We start from the raw sequence: 25,170 nt of genomic DNA on the forward strand, positions 1-25,170 counted from the left end.
AGGCTGGGGCTCTCCAGCAAACCTGGCCTTTGAGTTGAGACTTGGGCGTGTGGCTCTCAGGAGCTCAACTTACACTGCTAATTCTGAAATCTGAGCCTGCCAAATTTAAATTTCTTTTAAACCAGTATCTGTAAAGTCTGATTATACAGAAGATAAAGCTCAGTGAAGTCTGACTGGTCTTCAAAAAGCTAGCCTGCTTTGTTTCAAGCTGCATTCTTGCCACACTATGCAAGTCACTACTTTCCTATAGTCAAGGCAGCCGTCAGTGACAAAGTCACTTTCTGCATTTGGCACAGAGCATTGATATTACTTTTGCTGCTCTGAATGTCTCAGTCTACAACAGAATTATCAATAATATGGTTGCCTTCATTTTAGAAATATCACTTTTAAAACAAGAAAATAATTTAATTTCATAAAGAAAAATAACAAATTTCTGCTAAAATTGACCAATATTTTCTTTAAAGAAATTTGGTTATAAAATCAAAATAGAAACGTTTTTCTGTCTGTGCTGTTATTAAAATCAGTTGTACAAATATCTGTTCACACATTTCACATCCTCCTAGCTGAATACTGACAGCACTCTATGCAGTGACACTGCACAGGAGGCAGAAGCTCCCCTGACCCGGCAGGCTTGCAGCAAGCCCCTGGAGTCATCCGCAAACAGAAAACCAGATCCTGTAACAGACCAGCAAGAAGAAAAGGCAACAAAGCTTAGTCTAGAGATCCATATGTGACTGCACCTGGTGGTGACGTTACTAGCTGGATCCCGACACCCACTTGCAGTGTTTCTGTTCTCAGAGGTGAGGTAGTGGACCCACAGACACACCTCCCACGCTCTGCAGCCCTCCTACTCTCTCTGGAGACCTAAAAAGATGTTTCTCCTCTGTGGTTCTCAGAGCGAAAATTATTCCAAGTAAAAGTTTACAAAAGTACGACTAATTAAAAAGCAAATAATTGCTTCTAGCACCATTAAACTAAAACACTCAATTAAGTGAAGGATAAGTTCTGGTAAGTGGCAACTTAAAAGGTATAAATTACCCTTTTTCTGTCTTGGATATAATTGCCATTGGAATGAAGTCAGGTCGATTCAAGTAAACCCTAGAAAAACTAGTCAGAGAATCAGTGTTGGAGAACACAGTGAAGACAGCAGAGTACAACTGACTCAGGGCATGGATGGGGACTTGACCCAGGGCCCTGTTCTGTGGGCTCTGACACTGTGTGGCACTACCCCCCACACCCAGATTGGAGGAACATGGTTCCCAGCTCTATGTCTCATGAAGACCCACAAGCATGGAAGTTTTTTGTTTTTTAAATCAGGGCTTGAACCCAGGCTCTTAATCATATCCCCAGCCCTTTTTATTTTTTATTTTAAGACAGGATCTTACCAAGTTCCTTAGGGCCTTGCTAAATTGCTGAGTCTGGCTCTGAACTTGCAATCCTCCTGCCTCAGCCTCCTGAGTTGCTGGGATTACAAGGTATGGGCCACCATGCCTGGCTACATGGAAGTTTTAAAATGTAATTTTGTTCCGTTAGATTTCTATTACTGTGTAACAAATTGCCATAAACTTAGTGGCTAAAAATAATACTCACAACTCTGTACGTCAGGGGTCCAAATGTGCTCTGCTCAGGGTATCACAAGGCCCAAGTCAAGATGGCTGCTTGGCTAGGCTCCTATTTGGAGGCTCTGAGGAAGAACCTACTTTGAAGCTCTTTCAGGTTGTTTGGGAGAAGCTAGTTCCTTGAGGTAGGAGGAACAAGGCCAGCTCCTTGCCAGTTGTTGCGGGAGTTGCCTGCCCTCAACTTCTTCAGGCTACCTGCCTTCTTTCTCCTATGGTCCCCTCATATCCAAAGTAAGCAGTATATGTTGAACCCTTCTTAAACTTCAGTTCTCTTTGGCTTCTTCTTCTGCTGTCAGTCAATCCCAGGATGGAATCTACCTGTCTTATTAATTTATCTGGTACTGGCTGGAATGCAGGGCCTTGCACAAGCTAGACACATACTCTACCACTGACCTATGCTCCCAGCCCCTCTCTACTGTAATGCAGGCAGTGCCGTACAACACAACAAAATCACTGAATGATAGCTGAGCATTGTCACAGGTCCAAGGGATGACCCTGGGACATCTCTGGGGTGTTATTTTTAGGAAACAAAGCCACTGTATTCACTAAAAATTAAAGGTAAACAAAACAACAAAAGACAAATGGTACTATAAAGTATTTGCCCAAATGTAAAACAAAGATATTTTAGATTACTCGTAGGTGGATAAGTAACATGTGCAAATGGCATAAAATATAAAAGGCATAAAATATAGATAGTAAAAAAGTAAAACTTGTGGGCTGGGTTGTGGCTCAGAGGTAGAGTGCTCGCCTGCCATGTGTGAGGCACTGAGTTTGATCCTCAGCACCACATAAAAATAAAATAAAGACATTGTGTCCACCTATAAGAAAAAAAAAAATATATATATATATATATATATATAAAGTAAAACTTGTTTCTAACACATCACTCAGCCCAGTTCTGCAATTCCCTAGGAATGACTACTATTTACTAGTTCCTACCCTCCCAGAGAGATCCATGTTTACTAAAGCTTAAATACTAGGAAGGACTGGATTTACCTGTTCTTAAAAGGCTCTACCAAGTAAGTCCCTATTAAATCACGCAGGCTAAGGCTTATGTGGAGGACTACAGAAGTTATTCTGTGATAAATAGTTTAGATTTTCTAATTATCTGAGGTTAGTAATGATTATTTCTATTTTCCTAGAAAATCAACCATTTCTTCCAAGTTTTCAAATTTGCACAGGATTAAACAAAATATATTCATATGGTTCCCTTATTCTTTTGTATTTCAGTTATTTGCCTATTATTTCTTAGTCTAGGCTGTCATCCCTATTTATCTTTTAATGTTATAAATGAATATAAATATATAAATTTAATTTGACTTTAAAAAAGGCCTCTTTATTAGTCTGATCAATTTTCTCTGTTTTATCTTTATTCCTTTTTTAGGAGTAAATTGCTTAGGGTTATTTCATTGATTACTTTTCAAATTTTTTGAGTTAGATATATAATATAGTTCTTTCTTTTTTCATTAAGATAAGTGCTTTTGGGTCTGGGGTTGTGACTCATCGGTAGAGCACTCACTTAGCATGTGCGAGGTGTTGGGTTCGATCCTCAGTACCACATTAAAAAATAAATAAATAAATAAAAGATATCGTGTCCAACTACGACTAAAAAAATTTAAAAAAAAATAAGTGCTTCTGCACTTTAGTTCTGTCCTGCAGGTTCTGATATGTACTGTTTTCATTATGCTGTTTCTCTAGATTTTCTGTAACTTATTTGGTTTCCCCTGTGATCTAATACGTGTTTAAGTAGAAATCTTAAAATGTCCAGGTAATATAAAGTTTTTTTTTCTAATTCTGACTTTAGTTCCTGTTCTACTGCAATGAGATCAGAGCATGTGTTCATTTTGCCTTTTGGAATCATTGGGATTTCCTATATGGTCTATTTTTGCAAATGCTTTATTTGACATTTTTAAAAACCCATTCTTAGTTTTCAGGATACAAAGTTGACAGATGTCAATTACCAACTTTACTTATTATTTGTTCTGGGTTTTCTTGTACCCGTTTTTTGTCTGCCTGCCTCTCATGAACTGAGGAAGTGGACATCACTCCTCTCCCAGTCTCTCCACGCTTCCTGTGCGGCTGCTCCATGCTTCACCATTGCTGTGCATCGTTCTTCTTTGTCTTATTAAAGCTTTCTCTTCTAAACTCAATCTTTTTTTTTTTTTAACAGGTCTTTAGTTGTTGATGGGCCTTTATTTTATTCATTTATTTATATGAGGTGCTTAGAATTGGACTCAGTGTCTCATGCATGCTACGCAGGTGCTCTACCACTGAGCCTCAACCCCAGCACCCCCCCTCCCCGGAGTGTGTGTGTGTGTGGGTGTGGTGCTGGGGATGGAACACAGGGCCTTGTGCATGTGAGGCAAGCCCTCTCCCAACTGAGCTGTATCCCCAGCCCTTTAAACTCAATCTTGTCTGATATTAAGATATAATTTCTACTTTCTTGTATCTTCCCAGTTTTCAACCTAATCTGAGAGATTCTTCTTGAAGCCCATGACCCTGCTTCTTCTTGATGTCTGATTGTGACCCAGGAAGCTCCTGCTGCCAATCCCTAAGCCCCGTCCCCTGGGTTCACACACAGGACCTTTTGGCTTTGCCCCTCTGAGAATTATGCCACTGGTCTGAGGTTCACAGCTGTGGGCGTCTTTTCTCATCCGCATTCTTCTGTTCTTCATCACATATTGAGGTGTGCAGTTGCGCCTGTCTCCTGCTTTTTTGAAGACAGGGATCAAGTGCCTTCTTTTTTGTTCTGCTAGTGCAGCTGGATGATTTGTAAGGGAGAAGGAGAATAATGCTATGACCTTTGCTTTGTCATTTAAAAATCAGAGACTAGAATTTATTCTCTTCCCATTCTCTTCCACAGTCCCATTCCCTACATTATGCCCTCTGACCAAAGGCCATACTGTTCGTGCTCTGGAGATGTTCTTTTTTTTTTTTTTTTTTTTAATTAATTTTTATTGTAGGTTGTTCAAAATGGAGATGTTCTTGATAACACTATGTTCTGCCCCTTAGTTCCCTGAGTGAAGAAGGCAGTTTCTTATCTAAAAGGAAGAAAGTTCAGAGCTGCCTAGGAACCATGAAAGGAAGTGCAAGCTGCTTGTTCTACATTAGCTCTCTCTTCAGGTCAGTTTAGTCTCCCTGAAAAAGTTGTTTTTCCCCCACTAATTCAAATTTAAACTTTAAAAATTCAAGTTAACTTCAAAGTAATTCTTAACAAAACAATAACAGCGACATGATGTGCTCAGTAGTGTTTCACCTATTTTGTACAATGCCCTTTGCTGGGCACTAATGAGTCACAGCAAGATGAATGCTTCAGGGACCCAGTCAACTGGGTTAGTAGCCATGTTGTCAATAAGCTTTTCTGCTAAGTGCACAGTTCAAGGGAGTCTTCCTAATGTCAAGCTGTGTTATTAGCATTACCCATATTTCTCTGGGTCCTCACAATCACGTCACCTTTCTTAAACAATCAGAGTTATACAGGTTGCTTTTTCTTGTTCAAAGTCTATACCTTTTAGAGTAGGCACAAAAGCTGCTGGTGTTCATCAGTCCTCATCTTAGTAACAGAGCCAAAATAATAAAAGATGAACTCACAGAGCAGTTCTATCAATTAGAATATTTTGGCTACAAAGAAAAGAGATCACTCAAGTTATCTTGTATGTGTATATGTATGTGTGTGTGTGTGTGTACAGCAGGGACAGTTACTCCAGGGTTTTACATTAAAATAAGGCTCAAAAGACTGTTATATGCCTATACATGGTGGCACACTCCTGTAATCCCTGCAATTCAGGAGGCTGAGGCAGGAGGATCAATAGTTTAAGGCCAGCCTAAGCAATTTAGCAAGACCCTGTTTTAAAATTAAAAATAAAAAGGGTTGGAGATGCAGCTCAGTGGTAAAGTGCTCCCTGGGTGTTCAATCTCCAGTACTAAAAAACAAAACAAAATAAACACAAGCTACCAAACCTGTCATGTGGCCATCAGAACTAGAAGCAATCTAAACAAGCTTCATAGGAAGAACAGGAACACAGGCCAAGAATTCCAAGATGAAGCAGACAGCAACAGCAGGGTCAGTTCCTCAAACCCTCAACAGGAATACTTTTTGACCACCCTCTTCCCTGCATATATCCCCTCCCTCCTGGCCAACACACACACACACACACACACACACACACACACACACACACACAGTTCAAGGGAATCTTCCCAATGTCAAGCTGTGTTATCAGCATTACCCATCTTTCTCTTTTTAAAGTGTCATGATTGGCTTCCGCTTACTCATCACTCTTGCTTACTCATGGCTTCTAAGGACTGTACTGTGTCATCATTGTTTGCATTTTCTGGTTGAGCATTTGACTTCTGTTTCTATCAAATAATTCTCTGAACCTCAAATTTAATGTTTCCTTAGGGTGAGCATTAGGCCAGTCCACTATGTCACCATCATCAGTTCAATTAAGCACTTTATCTAGATTCTGATGGGCTAGCCACCACACCATCTGACGGCTGGGTCTCACTTTCTCCTAGCACTGGGTCAAGACAGTAAGGGAAGACAGTAGAGAGCATGGCAGCCTGTCCATATCTGCCTAGGGCTGACGTCCTCAGGAGGCTATGGTACCTATTACAATGCTCAAGTCTTCCTTAGTTCTGATGACAAGCATCTTCCATCTTATCCAGGTTCTCTGTGACTGCCAAAAGCATTAATCCTATAAAATAGATCTGCCCGTTTTATTGCATTTTAAGTTTCTTTCGTACTTAAATGTATCATTGTCTAGAGAAATGTCCACATGCTATACCACAAATATATGAGAATTTAGCCAAACCAGCTAGAAATTCTTGGAAACAGCTATATCAAATGATTCCTTTTGCTCGTTTGTCAAGGGGTTACAGTGACTAATGTATCTGCTGGCATAAAGGGACCATGCATTTAGTAGGGTCAGGCACTGTGGTGCCTTGAAGGAATTAGAACTTATAATTACATTTCTGCCACCTAAGACCACACAGACAAAAGCTTTTTAAAATTTCATTTATGACAATTTAGAACTGAATTTAGGTTTTCTTATCACAATCCCTATAAGAATAGGTTTTTTTTTTTTTTTTAAAATCATCTTATGGAATGAGAAAAAAAAATCTCAGAAGCCAACAATGCCATCATTTTAGAGGAGAGGTACAGTAGATTCAGTTAACAAGCTCCTATTGGTTCAGAATTTCAGTCAGGGCACAGCTGCAAACTTCAGCCTGGCCTATCACCTGCACTGAGACAGCCAATGCCTTATTTGTTACAGCACCTGTTTGCCCAAGCTTCACCATATGCCACTGGAATTGAAGAGGAAGCAATCCTCCACAGGTCCAGAATGTGTTCCTTTAAAGCTCCTGTGGGGGCACATGCCCCACCTGTCCCTCTGTATGAGATGTGCCTGATTCTTGTGAAATTACAAACTCTGCCAATTCTAAAAATAATCTGATGTTTTTAAGAGTATGTGAAGAAATATTCATCAAACAAAAAGGTTAGGGAAGAGTCTTACATAATAAACATTACCATGAGAAGTTTTCCATAAAAGAATTTTTCAATTGCCAGATATGAATATAGTACTGATGTGGTTAAAAGAAATCCTTTGTAGTGAATAATCCAGAAAATGTATACTATAAGAAACACTCTTCTCAATCAGATACATTCCACACTACTTCCAGCATTCATTCAGTTTTCATCCATGGAGTTCTGAGCACTTAACATACCAATTTGCTAGGATTCATGCTGGGAATTCAGCATATGGAAGTGATTTGACATCATATTTTCCCTCAAGAAAGGAGTCATAAAGGTCCAACAATGCAAAAGGCATGACTGTGAGAAAACAGTGGGGAGCAGGCTGACTGGCTAGTCCACTGGCTGAGGATCCAGAGGGCAGTTGTGATTTCAACATGTCCTATCAAAGACACGCACATCTGCCAACCCATTTTGCATCTCTCTCAAAAGTGCTTACCACTTTTGAGATCTGGTAACATCTAGCATCAGGTCTATAAAGAAAGAAAAAATTATTTCTCAGTTCTGATTCATGATTATTTTGTATCTCAGTGTATCATTTTGATTACATGCAATTGTTAAACTAGGCCAGAAGGGAAAGGTGATCAAGGTTGTCATCAGCCCTCTTTTGCAATGAGGTTGCTATTAGCAGGTGGGAAGAAGTAGCTGCAGAAATGCATCATGGAATCAGACACAGGGAGCATGAGGATTGTCTATGGAGGACAGTAAGCAACGCTCTCCCTTCACTCCTCTCTCATGTCTCAAGTATCTTAACGTCACTCACTCCCTGTGCAGACCTCCTAACTTCCTATCTACTCACATAGCCTAGTCTCATACAACAGCAAATGCAGGTCAACAAAGAAAAAGAGAAGTAAAATGAATGGGAAGGAAATTGTGTCCCTGATATGACCTTGAAAGGAAATTAACCTCTTTTAGTGTGATGACAGTCGCTGAAATAGTTAAATCACAGAATCTTTGTGATTTAAAAAGGCAGAAGTTTATGTTTTGTTCACTCAAAGTTCAGTTGGCAGGAGAGTGAGTTTGGGGGATTCTGAACCAGGCAGTCATTCTGGAACTCCACCTTCGGTCAGCCTTCACATGTAGCTCCCAAGGCCACTCTGGATACTGATCTTTTAATTTCTCGAAAAAGGCTAAATGCCTTTCTGACTGAGGGTCTTGAAAAATAGTATTTTCTGTTTAGAGGGTTTTTATATTTTTCTTTTTATTATCAAATATATTTTCATATAAAAAAAGCAGCTGCTGTGTATGACTCCTACACACTTGAGCTCAAAGGCCAACACAGGCCATTACCCAGCTATACCCCTCTGGAAGAGGAGGTGTATGAAGGCACTGGTTTCCCCCAGCACACTATAGACAGAGAATCCTTCAGAGGTCAAGCTTAATAGCTGTCTTTTGTCTCCTGTGCCTATTATTAAATGCCAAAGTGTAGGCCACCAAGAACCAGCAGATATGCAGAGAACAAAGAAAGGGTTTAGAATTTACTTCTAGCTCAGGATTCAGGTGTTCTCGTCATTTTTGGCTTCTACAGATTTTGCTTATTTTCCAATTACATGAGACACATTTACAAATATAATTAACTATTTTATCTAAAACTAACTCTTGAATCAATTCCACTAACTCCACCCCACCACTGCATCTCTCTCAAAAGTGCTTACCACTTTTGAGATCTGGTCACAAATCTAGGGATTGGCCTAGGGATACTCCACCGCTGCTGTAGCTCCAGCCCTTTTTATCTTCTATTTTGAGTCATGGTCTCAAACTTGCAATTCTCCTGCCTCAGCCTCCCAAGTTGCTGGGATGACAGGTGTATACCACTGTGCCCAGATATTCCACTCTTTATCAGATCAAAAATTCCTGTATGGTGCACATAACCACCCCTCTTCAGTTGGCTGCTCCTATTAATCATTTAGGGCCTGAGCTTAAAATGTCACTTCCTCTGAAAAGTTTTCCTTGGTGCTCATTCCTCAATCTAAGTTAGCTTATACATTTTTTTTCTCTTGTGACAACTTTCTCTTTCCCTTTGTAACCTCTATCACAACTTGTAACTATATATTATCTTTGTATTATTTGTCTCTTCCATTATTCTGTAAACTTCAGGAGAAGACGAATCTTTTTTTCTTGTGATTATTACCAATCAGAACACCTACTATAATGCTAGGACATAATAAATGTGAAATACTTTTCAAGTCAAAGAACTAATGAAACCCAATCTAATATGATCTAAGACTGGCGATAAAAAACAGAATCTGGAACCAGACTGCCTGGATTCAGACTTTGGCTCTGTGACAAATTAGCCAACTAGCCTTTGTTAGGGACTTAAAAATTCTTTGCTAGGGGACTGGGGTTGTGGCTCAATGGTACAGCACTTGCTTTGCATGTGTAAGGCACTGGATTTGATGCTTAGCACCACATGTAAAAAAAAAAAAAAAAAAAAAAAAAAAGAATAAAATAAAGGTCCATCAACAACTAAAAAAATTCTTTTTAATTTCCTAAGTTTTTTTTTAATATGACAGCAGAAAGCATTACAATTCTTATTACACTTATAGAGCACAATGTTTCATATCTCTGGTTGTATATATAGTATATTCACACCAATTCGTGTCTTCACATCTGTACTTTGGATAATAATGATCATCACATTCCACCATCATTAATAACCCCATGCCTCCTCCCTGACCCTCCAACCCCTCTGTCCTATCTAGGATGGAGTTAGAGAATATCATGGTAAGCAAAGTAAGCCAATTCCAAGAAACCAAAGGCCGAAATGTTTTCTCTGGTAAGTGGATAGTAATCCATAATGGGGGCAGGCCATGGGTTGAGTGGAGGTACTTTGGATAGGGCAAAGGTGCGGGGAAGGGACATGGAGGTAAGAAAGATGATGAAATGAGAAGGACATTATTATCCTAGGTACATGTATGACTGCACAAATGGTGCGACCCTACTTTGGGTACAACCAGAGAAATGAAAAATTGTGTTCCATTTGCGTACAATAAATCAAAGAATATTCTGCTGTCATGTATAACTAATTAGAACAAATAAATAAACTAAAATAAAAAATGGCAAGGCACACAAAATCATAGGGGAAAATATGATATTCTTCTGCAACACACTCATAGCATTTAGTTCATCTGATCCATCAGCAACTCTGTGGGAAGAAAGCCTTAGGATCTGTTCTTAGCCTCAGTTTATCTAGAATAGCTGGGAACACCAGTCAAGGAGGTAAGGTTAAGTTGTGGATCTTGGACAGCAGCAGAGTCTCTGGGCATTACAGGCACATCTGTCTTCTGCAGCAGCTTCCTGGAAAATGCAGTACTCATGGATTTTATTTTCTAAACGGCAAAATATTAGAACTTTCCCATTATCTTGGGTCTTCCTTTTTCATCTATATTTTTCTCTAAACACTGAGAATATATTACATAACCCCCCCGCCATGTGTTCATCTCCATCCCTTTCTCTCCTATTCCAGGTCCTGGATTGATCTAAAATAGTCACTGGAGTTTAGATCTTGTCATATTTCATTAAGTAAATTATTTTATAAAGAACAACATTTTACCTTTTTATTTGGATAGACCATCTACTCATGACATTCCATTAAATAACAACAACAACAATGAGAACAAGAGCAAGAACAACAACAACTTTAAGGTAAGTTTAAGCACATTAACCTTTAAAAAAAAGTCTAAACTTAAGCAGGCATGGTGGTACACTACTGTAACCTCCACTGCTATGGAGGCTGAGGCAGGGGGATTACAAGTTTAAGGCAAACCTCAGCAACTTAGTGAGATCCTGTCTCAAAATAAAAAATAAAAAGGGTGGGGCATGTAACTCAGTGATAAAGCTCCCCTGAGTTCAATCCCCAGTATTGTAAAAAATAAACAAGATGCAACCATTCTATACTCAGGGGAAAAAATGTGGAATATGCATTGGAAAAAACTGCTGTAACACTCAACTTAAACTTCTTATTGAAATAGGAATATGTGAATTTAAAGGTCAGCTGCTGCTCTACCTTGTCTAGGAAATTAAATATTTTGGAATATTCAGATTAGTTTTTAAATCTTTCACTGAATATTCTCATGTGCTATTGTCTTAAGATGTTGGTGTTCATTTTGGCAATATATTTTTCTCTTCTGCATTGATTTATGTGGTCTTAACTATTCTTTTTAGAGTAAACATTGTTCAATAGTTCATGCACAGCACAATATCTTATGAAAATAAATTAAAATTAAATACTTAATTTAAACTTTTCCTTAAATTGCCTATAAATTCCCCCTCCCCCAGTACCAGGATTGAACCCAGAGGCCTTTAACCACTGAGCCACAGCCACATCCCCAGAACACCCTGCTTTTTTTATTTTGAGACAGGGTCTCACTAAATTTCTCAGGGTCTCACTAGTTGCTGAGGCTGGCCTTGAACTTTCAATCCTTCTACCTCAGCCTCCTGAGCTGCTAGGATTACAGGCATGTGCCAATGCATCCAGCTCCTATAAATCTTTTTTTTTTTTTAATATTTTTAGATGTTGACGGACTTTTATTTTATTCATTTATTTATATGAGGTGCTGAGAATCAAACCCAGTGCCTCAATATGCTAGGCAAGTACTCTACCACAGAGCCATAACCCCAGCCTTCTCTATAAATCTTAATAACCAGGAGATAGAAAATATTAATGGGCCTGGGATGCAGTCAGTGGTAGAGCCCTTGACTAGTGTGTGAGAGGCCCTGGGTTCAATTCCCAGCAATGCAAAAGAAGAAAAAGAAAACATTTAAAATTTCAGAGTCCTCTGAATTTGGAAACCAAATTGGCTGATAGATAATAAAATGAGTGTCATAGACTGGATGTTCTATGTAAGCAGAAGATCTTGACTCAAGTATTACTAACAATTTATAAACATCTACAGCTTCTATTCTCATGGAACATAAACTGATACCAGTTTACTCATTCACTTGTTTTGTGGAATGTTTTTTGTTTGTTTTACTTGAAAAATAACAACTCATGGTAAAAAGGATATTATGAAACAAAAACTCTTAGTAAGCAAATTTTATTAAATGGTAAGGAAGTCTCCCTCTCCCTGTGACTCTCAGAAACTAAGGTACTGTTTTTCTTTTTTTAATTTTTTTTTAAGTTGTAGATGGACAGAATGGATAGAATGCCTTTATTTTATTTATTTTTATGTGGTGCTGAGGATGGAACCAAGGGCCTCACACATGCCAGGCAAGCTCTGTGCCACTGAGCTACGGCCCCAGCCCTAAGGTCCTGTTTTTATGTACTGAAACATAAACTTGCCATGCACAGATGTGGCAGACTGTTACAGGAGTGGCTCCCAATCAATCCTGGTCCCCATTTCCCTTGGGCAGTGCCTTCATACGCTCTCAGCCACACATTTGGTTTTGAGGACTCGGATGCTGACAAAGGTGACACAGCATGGCTCGACAAGTGTTGGTGCAGTGGGTCCTGCCTTCTCGGAAACCATGATGCTGTGGAGTGCCAAGAATGAAAAGGCACAGGGAAGAGCCTTACCCTGAGCTGCCCACCAGCCATGCTCACGCAACCCAAGAAGTATTAACTACTGCTTAAAACCTGTAAGCGAAAAACAGCAACAGAAAACTGATACAACGCACAAGCATAAATATGCACAAGCACAAGCACTGCTTGAATTTAATTCATGAAGCATAAAATATGATTGATAATTAAATACAAAATGTGACTATCACTCCACACAAAAAGAAGAAAGGACTGGTCTGTCATTTGAGATCTATATTAGTATTCCTTTGATTTTATTAATTTGACATTCTACTCTGTTTTAAAAATCCGTGGCATATACTTCTGTTTTTGAAATTTTTTTTTAGTACTGGGGATTTTACCCTGAGGCACTTTACCACTGAGCTACATTTCTAAACCTTTTAAAATTTTATTTTGAGTTTTTGCTAAATTGCCAAGATTCACCTTGAACTTGTGGTCTTCTTGCTTCAGCCTTCCAAGTAGCTGGGATTACATGTGTGTGCCACTGCACCTGGCTGGCATCTTTTTTTTTCTTCTTTATGCCCCCTCCCTTACCTTCATTCTCCTTCGTCTAAGCTAATGAGCTTCTATTCTCCCTCCCCACACCTTATTGTGGGTTAGCATCCACATGTCAGAGAGACATTCAGCCTTTGATTTTTTGGGATTGGCTGATTTCACTTAGCATGATAGTTCCTTCCATTTGCTAGCAAATGCCATAATTTCATTCTTCTTTATGGCTGAGTAATAATCCACTGTGTATATGTACCACATTTTCTTTATCCATTCATTTGTTGAAGGGCATCTAGGTTGGTTCCATAGCTTAGCTATTATGAATTGAGCTGCTACATTGATGTGGCTGTGTCACTATAGGATGCTGATTTTAAGTTTTGGGGGTATATACTGAGGAGTGGGATAGCTGAGTCGATTGGTAGTTCCATTCCAAGTTTTCTGAGGAATCTCCATACTGCTTTCCAGAGTGGCTGCACCAACTTGCAATGCCACCAGCAATGTATGAGTGTAGCTTTTTGCCCCACATCCTCACCAACTTTTATTGTTACTTGTATTCTTTTATTTATTTATTTATTTGGTACTGGGGACTGAACCTAGGGCCTTGTGCATGTAAGGCAAGCACACTCTCCCATCTGAGCTATATCCCTAGCCCCATTCTTGATAAATGCTGTTCTGACTGGAGTGAGGTGGAATCTCAGTGTAGTTTTAATCCACATTTCTCTAATTGCGGAACATTCTTTTCATATTTGTTGACTGTTCACAGTTCTTCTGTGAAGTGCCTATTTAATTCCTTTGCCCATTTATTGATTGGGTTATTTTTTTTGTGTGTTAAGTATTTTGAGTTCTTTATATATCCTGGAGATTAATGCTATGAGGTGCTTGTCGTGAAGACTTTCTCCCATTCTGTAGGCTCTCTCTTCGTATTGCTGATTGTCTCCTTTGCTGAGAAGAAGCTTTTGAGTTTGATTCCTGATTTTACTTCTCGTGAAGAAAGTCAGATCCTGGGCTGGCATGGTGAAGATTTGGGCCTACTTTTTCTTCTATTAGACACAGGGTCTCTGTTCTAATGCCCAAGTCTTTGATCCACTTTGAGTTGAGTTTTTGGGCAGGATGAGAGATAGGGGTTTAATTTTTTTTGGCTACATACAGATTTCCAATTTTCCCAGCACTATTTGTTGATGAGGCTATGTTTTTGGCACCTTTGTCTAGTATGGGTTTGTCTTTGTGTCTTTTATTCTGTTCCTTTGGTCTTCATGACTGTTTTGGTGCCAAAACCTGTCATTTTTTGTTACTATAGCTCTGAAGTATAATTTAAGGTCTGGTATTTTGATGCCTCCTGCTTCACTTTTCTCGCTAAGGGTTGCTTTGTGTATTCTGGGCCTCTTATTTTTCTAAATGAATTTCATGAGTGTTTTTCTATTTATATGAAGAATGTCATTTGCATTTTAATAGGAATTGCATTAAATCTGTATAGCACTTTTGGTAGTACGGCCATTTTGACAATATTACTTCTGCCTACCCAAGAACATGGGAAATCTTTCCATCTTCTTTCTATAGTGTTCTGTAGTTTTCATTGGCATATTCATCTTGATGTCAATTCTTATGGCATAATTATTTTTACTTTAGAAACTAAGAAGTTTATGCAAATGAAACTTGAAGAAAAAATTTAAGTATTCAAAAATCACTGAATAATGATTCAAAAAATAAAATATGTAAAGATAAGAGAGGGCATCTGGTTAGCTAGAACACAAAGTGAGACAGCTAACCTCTCATGGGCTTAACAGACTCTTATGGGTCTGTTAAAGTGGAAAATTCACAAATTTATATTTTAGCTACACATATTCACAAATTTATATTTAGCTGCATAATATAAGACCTTTTTTTTTTTTCCAGATAGGATCTTGCTAGGTCGTCCAGGCTGGCCTCAAACTTGTGATGCTTCTGCTTCAGTCTCCCAAGTCACTGAGATTACAGATATGTGCCACCATGCCAGTTTATACACCATTCTTAGAAGTAGAATTCAGCTGGGCACGGTGACATAGTCTGTAATCCCAGAGACTCACAAGGCAGAGGCAAGAGGATCATAAATTTGAGGCCAGCCTTAACAACTTAGTAAGACCCCAGTAACTGAGGAAACCCCTGTCTCAAAATAAAAAGGGCAGAAGATGTGGCTCAGTGGTACAGCACCCTGGGATCAATCTCAAGTATCAAAAAAAAAAAAAAAAAAAAAAAGGTAGAATTCCAACCAATTTCATCTTTTATTTTACCTTTCTATAGAAAGAAACCTGGCATACCATTCAGTGTAATGTAGGAGGATTTTTTTTTTCTGTTTTTTTTTCCAGAAATATTTTCAAGAAAAATTTAAAACCCAATATTCTTCATGTCTTATGAACATTATTTGTTAACTGAATATATATAAACAAGTAGTAGATGAACTTCTTTGAACCATCCATATGCTAGGTGTTGGATTAGGCACAAGGCAACTGTGGAGGGCAAGGTAGAGTGTACCCATAAGGGGCATATAGACAGGGGAAATGACTCAAAATAACTGTAATAATAAGAAAACACCTGCACTTATTCAGTGCATGATACAAAGTTTCTCACTTCTGTTATCCTCACAGCAATCCCATCTTACAAGTACCATATTCTTTTTACAGAGAGATAACTGAGGTATACTGAGCATAGAAACTTGCCAGAGCTAACAAGTAGAGCATCCCAGACTTGAATTCCAACAGCATGGCTTCTGAAAACTACTAGGAAACAAACCATCCCCCAGTGGTAGTCTGCTGGAGGAACTGCAGAGTCAGAATGAAGAGGCTGTTATTATTCTGACCTGGCTTTTAAAGTGTAAATAAGAGTCTGCTTGACTACGCGGCCTCAGAAGGACTTGATAAATCATTCCGCCATGCTTCACAGATGTGTCTAACTTAATCACTTCTTACAACATCCCTGGGCAGCTGCATTACCTCGTTTCATGGGGAGGAGCTCACACTTGTGGAGATTCTGTGACTTTCTTGGGATCCCCATTCAGTTAGAACTGCAGCCAGAATTCAAACCCAGACCAGCACGCCTCCACCTTCCCCAGGAACTCTGCAGAGGGCAAGTATTCCAGGAGGGAGCGATAGGATGTGACAGGGGCATGGCATCTTGGCATGAAGTAATGGGTATGTGTCCAGCTGAGGGGCATGGGGCATACTGTACACGAAGGCGCTGCAGCCTTCTCTGTGCTGAGGAGAGCTACAATGAGGGGGTTTCCTGTAGACAACACAAGTGCGGGAGCATAGGGGACACTAGAGAGGACAGAAGGGAAAGCAGTCGGCCCAGCAAGTCAGGGCCTGAACTTGAATTCCGAAGGGTCCAACAAGAGCCTTCTATGTCAGACAATCTACAAAATTTTTCTTTTGAGAGGGGAGGGCGATGTCTGCCATTTGACTTCTTAAAAAATGGCCACCCTAGAATTTGTTAAAATATTTTAGGAAAAAGTTATTCAGAGCTGGGGTGAAACTCAGAGGCAGAGTGCTTGTTTAGTGTGTACAAGGCCTGGGGTTCCATCTCTAACATCACACACACATACAGAAACACAGAAGTTTTATTCAAGTGATTTCAGAAAACAAACTATGACCCTGTGTCTTACATAGTATTCAAATGATGTTGCTTGAAATATTCACTCTATTATAATACAATATAGACTATCTTCTACCCCTGAACATGATAGTCACGCTATGACTTACACGCACAATTCACCGTCTCTAGTAAAAGAAGGGAACAAGGGAGGCTATGGTTTAATGTAATATATAAGACAACATAAAGGCAGAGCTCTTAAAGGTAACAAGACCACCAGCCCAGGGTATGTAAGGTAAAACAGAACTTTTAATCAGCTGACATACATGCCAGAGGAAATTCCTTGTCAGCTAAGTGGGTTGATGGAAGTGCAAGGTGGTTGTGGGAAAAAAAACAAAAGATATTTTAGATAATCTGAGTGTTTAGGAGAAAAGAGAGAACTTGGGTATGCTGACAAAAATAGGAAACTGCCATGTGTTATCAGATGTTGGAGCTACAGCTCAGAGCTGCCACGTAAGATTTATGTTCAGAAGAAGAGAGCATTTTCTGGGAGACTGAGAAAAAATTTGTGTCTGGTCGACCATGAGAAGAACAAGGGTATGGGTCAGCTGAATCCCCTTCCAAATAAACCTGTTGAAGCTCTAACTCCCCAGTACTTCAGAATATAACTATTTGAAGACAAGGCCTTTAAAGAGATAAGTAAATTGAAATAGAGTCATCATGTTGGGCCATGACTTGACCTGTGCGCTTATGAAAAGAGTTTAGGACACAGACCTCATGGGCACAGGGACTACCACATGAGGACACAACAAGGTAGCCATCTGAGAGCTGAGGGGCCTCAGAAAAGTCAACTCTGCCAAAACCTGACTCTCAGACATTAGTGTCCAGAACAGTCAGGAAAAAGCCTCCATTGTTTAAGCCTCCCAGCTGTGTGGTGCCTTGTTATGGCAGCTTTGGCAACTGACAGCCTCGAAGCTGGGGGCTGATGAGGAACAGAAAGCACTGCCTGTTGAGGAAGAAGCTCTGAGAATGTCAGCTTTAACTCTCGGAATAAAAGTAGTAAGAGCCAGTAGAGTGCAGCCACCCTCGGAAAGGGGTCGTGGAATAAAACACAGGCTAGACCACACTGATAAACGTGTTGTGCTTGTGCCCAGTTGGGTAGCAGAAGCTTCCCGAGCTTCCACTACACCGCCTCTTCATGTGGTCTGTATTCCAAGATTCCTTTAAGTTATGATATCAAAAAATCAAAAACAAGTATTTGAAAGAGACTCTGTGGATTACATACGATGATTTGGGCAGGAAATATCTATGGCAGAGGAAAGAGAAAAGGCAGACATTTGGGATGAAAGAAGTGACACCCTGTCCAAAGATGGGAGTAACAGAAAGTCCCTAGCTAGAGAATCTGCCAGGCGAAAAGCCAGCCTGTTAACAGTAGCCATGGATGACAGAGAGGAATACGATTCTTCCCTCTGTGTACGCACTTCTGTGGAATCTCAGAAAGCTTAACAAACAACATTTGGATATATATAAATACAACTTAAAATTTCCACTATCTTTTTCTGGTTGCTATGCTCACTTATAAGTTTTTTCCACCATTCTTAAACAAAAATTTTTCATGGGGTTGGGGGAGAGCAGGGAAGGAAAAGGAGAGAAAAAGGCACACTAGTAGAATAAGTAGCTTCTCCAGAGTATTAGGTTCAGTTCTTTGCTAACTAAATGCTACATGGATCCAAGAGTTGGAGGAGTGAGAATAGCAACAATTAATAAGTAAATATAATGCAAATGTCCTTCATATCTCAGAGCAGAGGCACTGGTATCTGAAATAGTTGTGGTTAAGTGTTTGGAATAGAGACAATCCCTGACTTAGGATGGTTAAACTTCAAGGATTTTTCAATTTTACCAGGGCACCAAATCAATAACCATTAGCAAAAGCCATACTTCAAATTTTGAATTTTTAATTTTGACCTTTTCCTGGTTACTGACATGTGTTAGATTGTCACAGTGCCCCCCCAGTCACCACGCAACCAACAGGTAAAGCAATGACACTGCAGTGTATGGCACTGCTGTGCCCTGATGTCCCACAGGTAAGGCAATCAGGTCCATATTGGCTTGATGATGTTTCCAACTTATGACAGACTTATCAGGATGTCACCTCCTCTTGCAGTGAAGAGCATCCTTTCTAAACACTCAGGAGGTTCAATGGTCCAGCCTAAGCTCTTCTAAACCTAAGACATTGACATTGATTTTTATTTCTGCCTGAGAGAACAATAGTAAATCATTCCAGGAGGCAGCAACAAGGGCACGGAGGAACATTATTTCTTGTCTAAATCAGATTCCTAAACATGAACAATGAAGCATACTTAAAATATAATCTTAATATAAATAAATAAATAAACTCAAAGGAATGTGGATTTCACTGTAAACAGTTGTAGGGAAATCATTTATTACTGCTGTTCCCAACCCTGAAGCTCTAACTTAATTCTTCAACACTGACTGATAAATATAAATCATATCACCTGGATAAAAGATAATTGTCAAAATACTTCAGAAAGTGTATAAAATGTGAAAATTCCCATTTAAAAGCATAACCATGAATCTTACTAAGTCTTACAAGACTACTAGGGGTGAATTAGGTGCAGGGAAAAAAAAGAATACACTAAAATTTTTGAAGAAAGAGAAAATACTAAGTGGGGTAGCAACTCTGGTGTTCCTTTTTGTGTTAATTAAGTGTGGAAAGTATGTAGCACCAATTTTGGAATGTAGATAAGGGCATAAAGCTTTATTCCTATGTTATATTATTTTACTATTTACCACTTTCTAATAAAAGATAAACCCATATAAAAAATCATTTTTTTTCATCCATTTATCTTAGTTTTCTTTAGGGAAGGAAGATTTAATGACTCGTATGTAGAACAGTTTATGATACAATACACAGTTCACCCATCAAGTTAATTTAAAAATGTCTGTATCATTTTCTTTTTAATGACTTGAGAAAATGACTGGCAAAAAGAAGTAGGCATAAGGGTAGAGAAAAAATAGAAGAAGTAAAGAAAGGTGATCAGTGCATTCCAGCTGGCTAGGAACAGTACAGTATAAAAGCTGTTTCCTAAACATGGAGGGTGCCAGGTTCTGGGAACCTGGAGCTGCAGCCAATCTTCTCCACCTGTGGTCAGCTGTTTCAGAGCTCATCCAACACTAATGTGTTGCTTGCTCAGTGAGAAAAAACAATTCTTTAATCTAATATACTCTGAGGATTGTGAACACTAACAGAAGCCTCTAAGGGAAAAAGGGAAAAGGTGTTGATATAGAAACTACTTCATCATCAGTTTCTTAATGATCACATCACTGAATCCTACAGCACAATTAACATTTCTCCAGCAGCAGATTAAGACTGGAGAAGTTAGACTTAATGACGTCTAAATACCTGAAGTGTGGCTATCAATGTACAGAGGTCTTTATGGGAAAGGAACACTAAGTGCATTTTCATCAAAATAAACTTTTTCAGTGATGCACATGAGGGTTCACATTTTAGATGCATGGAGTCAACAACAGCTTCTGTGTGGCTTCACTGCTAATACAAATAAAGCATCCATTTGGGAGACAGCGTCCTTGTTCACAGACCAAACAATGGCCAGTGATAAGCAGCAAGCTACATGAAGAAAGGAGAAGCAAACTGCTTTAAATATCAAAGTTCTTTGCTCTAGAGTGAAAGTTATTTTCAAATAATTCAAATCCATGGTTACAAGTATGGGAGGAGGTCTTGAAGGGGAAAAAAGGAAAGTGTTGAAAAGGGATTCAGCACTATCCCATTAAAATCATCAACTGTGAAGGGTAAGATGGAACTGTACTCATCCACTCTGGGAGAGTGGGAAATTGTTCAGCACTGTGTACAGGTAAACTGAGCTGGAGCACGGCTTAGAATTTTCTGAGGCTAGTAGTTACCATAGCAACAGTGTGTCATTGGCAGCTACCTTTCTGGAATGGAGGAGGAAGGCAATTTTGGTGTGAGAGAGGAAGATTCCAGGTTAGGTGTAGCATTTTGCCACTAGGGCCCTCCTCATTTCCCCTACTCAGAGCCTCAGCCATCTTTGTTTATTTCAATGTGCCCCCCCCCCCCTCTTTTGGTACTGGGAACTGAATCCAGGGGTGCTCTACCACTGAGCTATACTCCCACCCTTTTTATTTTTTATTTTAAGACAGGGTCTTGCTAAGTTGCCCAGGCTGGTCTAGAACTCGGTCCAAGAATGCTTTATCTAACACTTAGCCTCTACCTGAAAGTCTGCCATCTCCTAAACTTTCCAACTGCACACCACTATGATGATGGTGAGATGACTCTCATCCTTCCCCATTCATTGGAACCCCTCACTGTTCACAGATTCATTAGTTGCAGTAGATCAGAATAAGGAGAGGGGAGGTGGTAGGAACAGTGGAATATAGGATACATATTAGTTTTTTTTTAAAAAAACAATAAGCTACTATAAATTCAGTTCAGTGGGTTGTGATTAGCTTTTTGGTTTGGGGACTTTCTTGGGATGAGGAGAGAAGTTTGAAATAAAATACAACACAATACAGTAAAACACAACGCATCAGAGTGCCTCAAGCAATGTAGGGGTAAATCTCTCCGGGGATGTATGAATGTATACGTGCACCTATCTATGGCTCAGGTCTGGAATGCAAAAGCAGTTTCAAAATGTAGGTCTTGGTTTAAAAAACTGTTTGAACCTTAGTGTGGTGGCCAATGTTCCAATCCCTGAATATATCTCTTTCTACAGTTTCATGTCACATCAGCCTCACAATCATCCACTCTACAATCATGTTGTGAATTAAAATAGTACCTACGGGATGTTAAGAAATAGAAATAGCTAAGAAATAGACACTCACCTTAGATAATATAGAAAAACAAAAACAAAAACAAAACCCAAACCCAACAAAACATTATTCATACATTGTACAATTATTAAATTATTTAAGATTTTTAATTATTAAAATCTTATTCAAACCTTTTTAAAAATACTCACATATATCTAGTGATGTCCAAATAAATCATGCTGGTTGCAAGATACTTCCTTTCCTGCAATGGTCTACTGGGTTCATATTTTGACTTATTTTCTAATGTTTTGTGTTTCTGTATCTCTTAGATCTCATATTTCTGGATTGTCAACCATTAGCTACCTTCTCTGAGAAATTTCATAAATTATATTGAGAAAATAATCTTTCCTTATACATTTTATATTTTTGGATTGGTTGCCTGAGTTTTTGTTCTTAATCATTTACCAATAGTATTTGATTTCCTAGAAAACACTTAACTTTTCACCTTACCTGTACATCTTAGTTCTCACTCTTTTATTCTTAGAAATTATGTTTTACTTCAATAGATTTCTACAGCATCACCCCAGTTCACAGTACTGGCATCTCTGAAGCAATCAGTGGCTGAAGCTCACTTTCAAACTTACCTCCTACAAAATTCAATCAAAGAAACTATGGCCACTGGAATACACTTCCAAAATCTACACACAGATGTGATTTAGGCTTAGATATGTGGCCCAGCCAAATCAATCATCATACTTTAAGGCTTTAAGAAGTTTGTATCTTCAGAGGTCTTTTTTGATACACTTGGAAAATGATCTTTTTGAATATAGGTTTCATTAGAAAAGACAAAATAACATTTTTCCCTGCTCAGTTGTTAACTTTCAAAGCATTTAACTCTGTGTGTGTGTGTGTGTGTGTGTGTGTGTGTGTGTATGTGTGTGTGTTTTAACATTTACAATGTACTTTAAAATAGGTTAAAACTCAAAACAAAAGGCATTACACCATGAAAGTGTTATAGTGGTTATGGTAATTAAGAGAAGTCTCTCTCAATTATTTATTAAGCTCATGTAACTACAGTTTCCGTGATGAGTTTAATAAATTGATGGCAACTCTTATGTTTAGTTGCTCAGTTAAAAATCTATGAAATTGCCTTGATTGTTCTTTTATTATCATATCCACATTTAACACACCATAAAATCTTGTTGGTTTCTTTCAAGATACACCCTGTTGCCAACCATCTTCATCTCCATTCCATCTGTATCTCCAAGGTGGTCACTCTGATTCAATCTGTCATCATCTATCAATGGGATTACTGAAAAACCTCCTGTCTGATCTCCCTACTTTTCCTGCCTGTTTTTAACAAAATATGCATTGTGCTCCTCTGAGAACCTCAGACAGAGCCTATCGTTCTTCCATTCAAACTCTGCAAGGGCTCCCCATTTCAAAATAAAGTCTAAGTCCTTATAATAATCACAATTTCTGTCCCCTGGTGAGCACACTGACTTCCTATTCTACTTCTCTGATTTCATCTATTTTACTACAGATACACTGACCTTCTTCCTATTTCTCAAACCCACCAGGCCTGAGCCAGCCTCAGGGTCTTTGTACTGGCAGCTGTGTCTGTCTAGAATATTCTTCCCCAGGGCAGCTCTACCAGTAACCCCTATCTCCTGTCTCATTCATCTTCTCAGTGAGGACAACACTGACTAACCAAGAACAGCCACAACCTTCCCCACTCCACCAATCCAACCCTGATCTTTCCCCTTTTCACAACTATTTATCACTTCAAAAGTATTAAATTCATTTATTATGTTAATTATTTGGTGTCCATTTTTTTCAAGCAAGAATGTAAGTTCCATAAGACATGTCTGTCCATTTGTTTAAGATTATACAGGACAAAGCAAGAAAAGCCTGATTTAGGCAAAGCTTTCAGTTCTCTAAGGAACTTAGAAAGTTTAAATCTTGATCTGCCCATTTCTATCTGGCGCCTGCCAAATGCCTACACATACATTGGTCCCTGTCGAATGTCTGATAAAACTAAACAAATTTTCTAAGGAGTTCAAAATTGAAAACTCTATCTACAAAGTTGTGATATTAAAGTGAGAATGCAAACAAATTTATTTTAGGTAAGAAGGTCCCTTAGTATATTTCAGAGGTATAAGAATCAATGTTGGTAAACTGGCTCCAAATCTTTTAAAAGTGTGCATTCTCACTTTAATATCACAACTTTCTTTCCCCTTTCCCCTTTCCCCTTTTCTTTTCTTTTGTGCTGGGGATTGAACCCAGGGCCTTGTGCAGGTGTGGCAAGCACTCTGCCAACTGAGCTCTATCCCCAGCCCTAATATCACAACTTTGTAGATAGAGTTTTCAATTTTGAACTACTTAGAAGATTTGTTTAGTTTTATACGACAGGACCAATGTATGTGTAGGCATTTGGCAGGCACCGGATAGAAATGAGCAGATCAAGATTTAAACTTTCTAAGTTCCTTAGAGAACTGAAAGCATCGTCTAAAACAGGCTTTTCTTGCTTTGTCCTAAATAATCTTAAAACAGATGGCAAAAGCAAAATATGAAGTCTGCTGCCATGGAAACCACTATCGCAGCAGCACTCTCTGGAGCCCCACCTATAAGATAAATGTTTGTCTTCCTATTGTTACAAACTGAACCAGACAACTTTCACTTTAAGTACCATTAGAAGGTACAGCAACCACATATATACTGGCTGGATAAAAAGTCTTGAAAAATTAGCACAACCTTAAAAATAGTCAAAACCCTGTAGTATAGAGAAGATGATATTTACATCATTTGTTATGTTATTTTGCATTCAAAGTATACCTTTATCATATAAAACTTCACATGTCTTACTTTAATATTGCAAGCCTGCTCCATCAGTCTTCTCGCATTTTCCTCTGCCCTGTATCTCTTTGGAAGCTGAACTCTGAAGAACTTTAAAGCACCTTCAAAATCAGCCTGTAGAAGATCTTCCTTTGAGGTCTGAAAAAAAAATCACCAAGAATTACCATTACATTTTAGACTGCATTTGGGACATATATATTACAAAAGGAATTTCTATTTTCCTGAATATATTTTTTTAGCTAAGGTCTAAAAAGTTCCAAAAGTTCTAGAAGCTTTTCCCAATATTTAGAGGATATTGCTATAAGCTAATAAAATCACTATAACTTGTAGAAGCAATCTGAGAGTTAACTAATGAATTAATATTTGATTTAGACTACCTGAAGATTATAATTGTGGATCATGGCAAAGTTTATTAAGTTACAGCTCTGAGAACAAAACAAAAAAGGAAAAAGAACTCTTGCAATAATCTATGACTTTACCTTGATGAGCATCTTAAGGATAGGACTACAAACATGACTGAAGACACAGACCATGCCACCGAAGCCCATTGCCTAATGGGAAGATGGCTTCAACTAATGACAGCAGCAGCAGAAGAAGTAAATTAAGCCAACTATTGACTTTTTATAAAAACTACTGCTTGCAAAATTAATTTTTTAAAAAAATAACAAGTTGGAAATATTTATATATTGATGCATTAAAAAAGACTGAAAGGAAACAAACAAAATGTATATCTGGCTGGTGGGATCACAGGTTTTTCTTTTTAATATTTGTTGTATTTTCTGCAG

The 25,170-nt window shown here is 38.6% G+C and overlaps 1 protein-coding gene across 4 annotated transcripts in view; it reads right to left on the minus strand.

Annotated features, from left to right (window-relative positions):
• Positions 1 to 25,170, minus strand: part of Rabgap1l (RAB GTPase activating protein 1 like) — a 612,968-nt gene that overhangs the window by 110,455 nt on the left and 477,343 nt on the right. For all 4 annotated transcript variants that reach the window (XM_076872863.2, XM_076872862.2, XM_076872861.2 and 1 more), the window contains exon 19: positions 24,395 to 24,523. In XM_076872863.2, the coding sequence (XP_076728978.2) occupies positions 24,395 to 24,523 (129 nt within the window). The remainder of the gene's footprint in view (positions 1 to 24,394; positions 24,524 to 25,170) is intronic.

This window comes from Callospermophilus lateralis, chromosome 13 (assembly GCF_048772815.1).
Source record: "Callospermophilus lateralis isolate mCalLat2 chromosome 13, mCalLat2.hap1, whole genome shotgun sequence".
NCBI lineage: Eukaryota > Metazoa > Chordata > Mammalia > Rodentia > Sciuridae > Callospermophilus > Callospermophilus lateralis.